Below are 3,910 nucleotides of genomic sequence, written 5' to 3'. Positions count from 1 at the left end.
ATAATAATATTATTATTTATATTAAAATTCATAATATATTCATAATATTCATAATATAACAATATATATATTTATATTATATAAATGTAATAATAATGATAAATGTAAAATAATATGTTTGATAATATTTCAAATACATATTATTCATAAATAAAAGAATTTTTTATTTAAAATATTAATTATATAAATATAATAATATTATTGTTTATATTAAAATTCATAATATATTTATAATATTTATAATATATCAGTATATATATATATATATATTATATAAATGTATAAAAAATATATATTTAGTTTTATTGCAAATTATAGGGAAATATTGATTGTTGGTTACCGAAAATAATATATAAGCCAAAGTTTTATGAAGAACAAAAAGCAGAAAATAAAAAAATCAAGATACAAAATAAATATATATTACAAAAAATTCAAAATGCAACTAGTAAATATTCTACTGTAAAATTTATACAAAGTTGGAAGGAAATGCAAAAGAAAATGGAAATAAAAAAAAGGCAAACTTTCTTGAACGTTTAGTTATATTAATGTATTGTGAAATAATACTTCTTATATGAATTTTATAGATATGAACATAAACCTTTAGTAAAAGTTATTGGATTGCAGTTAATTCCAGATCATTGTATGATTAAAGATTTATCGTTACTAAAGGAAATGAATCCGTCTATTCGAACCAAATGTTTTTTTGAAATTGAAATTAAAGGAGATCAAAAATTAGGATGCATTCAATTTGAACTTTATAATGATATTGTACCTCAAACATGTAAAAATTTTGCAGAATTATGTCGTGGATTTAATGGTTTATCATATAAGTATATATTTTAAAAAGATAAATTATCATTCTTAAAATTTTTATCATTAAATAATAAATTTAATTATCATTAAGTTATCATTATCAGATTTAATATAAAATATAATAAATTCGTATTATATCATGATATTAAATCTCTATATAATATATGTGTATTTATATTGACGAAAATAATATTTTTTGTATTAGGAATACACCATTTCACCGAATTGTTTCTGGTTATTGGTGTCAAGGTGGAGATGTTACAAAATTTAACGGAAGTGGAGGAATTTCCATATATGGTGATTTTTTCGAAAATGAGAATTATAATTTACGTCATGCTGGTCCTGGAATTTTATCTATGTGTAATGAGAATGAGAATAAAAGTAATTCCAAATTTAATCTTACTTTTAAACAGTTAGAGACGGTAAACGAGAAAAATGTAGTTTTTGGAAAAGTTATTGCAGGTCTTTCAAATATTTATAAGGTAATATTTTCAAATCTTTATTTTAATAATATAATATATTTAATTTTAATAATATGATTGTATAAAAAGTAATGATTTTGAATGTATTATTGAATATTAGTATAAAATCTAATATTTTTAGATCGAAGAATTTGGAACAAAAACAGGAAAACCATTTAAAACAATAATTGTATCTAATTGTGGTATTATATAAAGAAATAAAAATTATAGATAAAATCAAGTAAAAACATAAAAAATGAAATCAATTATTAAATCATATATACATATGTATATATAAACATTGAAGTATTATATAAACATTTCTTTAATGAATATGTATCACAATTTAATATTAAATTTTTAAATTTAACATAATTTAATTATTTTTTATCACAACATCAGTTAATTTTTTTAATACATTTAATTATTTATATTAACTTTATTTATAAATATGCATGACATATATTATATACATGTATATAGTGATTTATATATTATATATATATATTATATACATGTATAATGATTTATATATTAAGGAAAAAATATAGGTAAATATTTGATAATAAACTATATTTTATTATATTTTTTGCAACAATCTCTATTTTTAATTAATTATTCATATGCAATTATCATCAACTATTTTATATGTTATATATATATTACATATATCCTATATATTCTAATTTATATATTCATAACAATAAGGCACTTAAAAATTAATAAAATAAAAAATCTTCTTATTTATGTATAGATACATTAAAATAATATTATTAAAATAACTATATATGATTAAAACAAAAAAGATATAAATACAATTAAAGTAAAATAATGTTAGCAATGAAGATATATATAATGCAATAGAAATTATTTCATTTTATATCTAATTAACCACAGATCATTATATAATTTATATTTTTAAGCTGGTATTCTTTTAGGATTTAAATCATACATTCGACGCATACGTTTTTTTAATTCTTGTGGAAATTTATCATAGCACTTTTTACATGCCGGTTTTAAATCAAATTCAAAAAACTTAGTTTTTTGATTCATTTTTTGATCACAAAAAGCACATGCAAAATGATGAACGCACCATGCTTTGTTCAAAGCTGTAAAAACTGAAAAATTCGAAATATATTATATATCCTTTTATTATTTAAGTTATATTTATATATCATATTTTCAATATTTTGAATTCGAAAAATTGAAATAAATTTATGATATACTTGCCATCACCAGAAATTACTTGATTACATACAAAACATAAATTGCCAAAAAGTTGATGATAATGTGTTTCACAATAAGCTAAACCTTTCTTCTCATAATGACGGTGACCTAAAAATGGCTTTTCACATTTTGCACAAACAAAATGTTCAACATGCCAATGTTTGCCTAAAGCAGTTACTACTCGTTCCTCAATTGGACGTCGACATGCACCACAAATTGGAATTCCCATTTTATCATGACATCTCAAACAGTATAACTCATTCTAAAAATGAATTATTAAATAATTAAAATATGAATTATATATCAATATGTTATAAAAAATATTATTTTAAAATAATATAATTATAAATATGTACCATTTCATTTGCAGCATATCCTGGTCTAGAATTAACTTCTCTAGCATCTGAATTAAGTTCTATACCACAAGCAGTACAATTAAAATGATAAGGATGATAAAGTTCTCCACGAAAACGAAGAGGTTTGTCATCAATTACACCACTAAAAATTATATATTATAGATATTAAAAAAATATATTTTGCTTGCATAATTTTTAAATTAAATTATGTAAATAAAATTAAAATTCATACTGGCATTGATGACAGATATATTTTCCAAGTGCCCCAGCCTTAACACGTGCATTACATGTGTGACATAATGCTCTACCCTGACATTTAATAAATCCTGCATCAGCCAATTCACCATTGCATTCTTCACAACGAAAACATCCTGGATGCCAATTAGCATTCATAGCTTTTATTACACGGCCAATAACAAATTCTCCTACATAAATATTAATTCTTTAAATTCAAATTTGCAATATTTTTAGTATAAATAAAAACAATAACTCACCACATTTCTCACAACAAGGTGCAAATAAAACATGAAAATCATGTTCACAATATTTATATCCCTCAAATTCATAAAATATTCCATCTGGGAATGGACGAAAGCATTGTGCACATCTAAATAAAATCTTTTTTTATTATAATTTTTTATAATTATAGGTAATAATTACATTTAAATTTTGTGCATGAATATTAGTATCTTTACTACATTATCTACTTAATAATGTTTAAAAAATTATATTTAATTTATATTTTCTCTACTAAAGAAAATATAATAAATTTTAATAAATTCTAAAAAAATAATTCAATTCTTACACAAAACATTGAGGATGCCATAATTCTCCATTTGAATTAACAATCTTCTCATGAGGTACAAAACCTTCTCTACATCGAGAACAAAACATATTATCCAAAGACATCTCTGTAACACTTTATTAAAATTTATATTATTAATAAAAATAATTAGATAAAAAAATGATGCATATGAATATAAATTAACATTTATTTAATATAATAATTAATAATTGATCAATATAATAAAATATATATTTTTTGATTTTATA

At 20.4% G+C, this 3,910-nt stretch overlaps 3 protein-coding genes across 4 annotated transcripts in view; 2 read left to right on the top strand and 1 right to left on the bottom strand.

Moving 5' to 3' along the window:
* The window catches only part of LOC116186218, a 1,425-nt gene extending 821 nt beyond the window's left edge, over nt 1-604 (top strand). Inside the window, exons 2-3 of the mRNA XM_031512836.1 lie at nt 319-475; nt 585-604. Of these exons, the coding sequence (XP_031368696.1) occupies nt 319-475; nt 585-604 (177 nt within the window). The remainder of the gene's footprint in view (nt 1-318; nt 476-584) is intronic.
* On the top strand, nt 491-1,489 carry LOC102679217 (peptidyl-prolyl cis-trans isomerase A-like). Its single transcript, XM_006620570.2, has 3 exons — nt 491-830; nt 1,019-1,295; nt 1,417-1,489. Exons 1-3 carry the CDS (start codon nt 643-645, stop codon nt 1,486-1,488), a joined length of 537 nt encoding a protein of 178 aa, XP_006620633.1. The 5' UTR covers nt 491-642; the 3' UTR covers nt 1,489.
* Nucleotides 1,490-1,830: 341 nt separating this feature from the next.
* The window catches only part of LOC102678815 (LIM and senescent cell antigen-like-containing domain protein 1), a 3,049-nt gene continuing 969 nt past the window's right edge, over nt 1,831-3,910 (bottom strand). For both annotated transcript variants that reach the window (XM_006620569.2, XM_031512832.1), the window contains 6 exons: nt 3,663-3,776; nt 3,352-3,464; nt 3,090-3,282; nt 2,858-2,999; nt 2,505-2,763; nt 1,831-2,392 (listed from right to left, as the gene is read on the bottom strand). In XM_006620569.2, coding sequence (XP_006620632.1) covers nt 2,193-2,392; nt 2,505-2,763; nt 2,858-2,999; nt 3,090-3,282; nt 3,352-3,464; nt 3,663-3,766 — 1,011 coding nt within the window. In that variant the 5' untranslated portion in view covers nt 3,767-3,776 and the 3' untranslated portion in view covers nt 1,831-2,192. The remainder of the gene's footprint in view (nt 2,393-2,504; nt 2,764-2,857; nt 3,000-3,089; nt 3,283-3,351; nt 3,465-3,662; nt 3,777-3,910) is intronic.

This window comes from Apis dorsata, unplaced genomic scaffold (assembly GCF_000469605.1).
Source record: "Apis dorsata unplaced genomic scaffold, Apis dorsata 1.3 scaffold_517, whole genome shotgun sequence".
In the NCBI taxonomy this organism is placed as follows: domain Eukaryota; kingdom Metazoa; phylum Arthropoda; class Insecta; order Hymenoptera; family Apidae; genus Apis; species Apis dorsata.
The sequence above is the reverse complement of the archived record's forward strand: the minus strand, read 5'-3'. Positions and strand labels throughout refer to the sequence as shown.

Excerpts from the sequence above, each read along its gene's own strand:
- LOC102679217 (XM_006620570.2), top strand. The coding sequence starts at position 643 with ATGATTAAAGATTTATCGTTACTAAAGGAAATGAATCCGTCTATTCGA. Across the intron at positions 831-1,018 it reads TTTAATGGTTTATCATATAA|GAATACACCATTTCACCGAA; the intron begins GTATATATTTTA and ends TTTTTGTATTAG. Across the intron at positions 1,296-1,416 it reads GTCTTTCAAATATTTATAAG|ATCGAAGAATTTGGAACAAA; the intron begins GTAATATTTTCA and ends TAATATTTTTAG.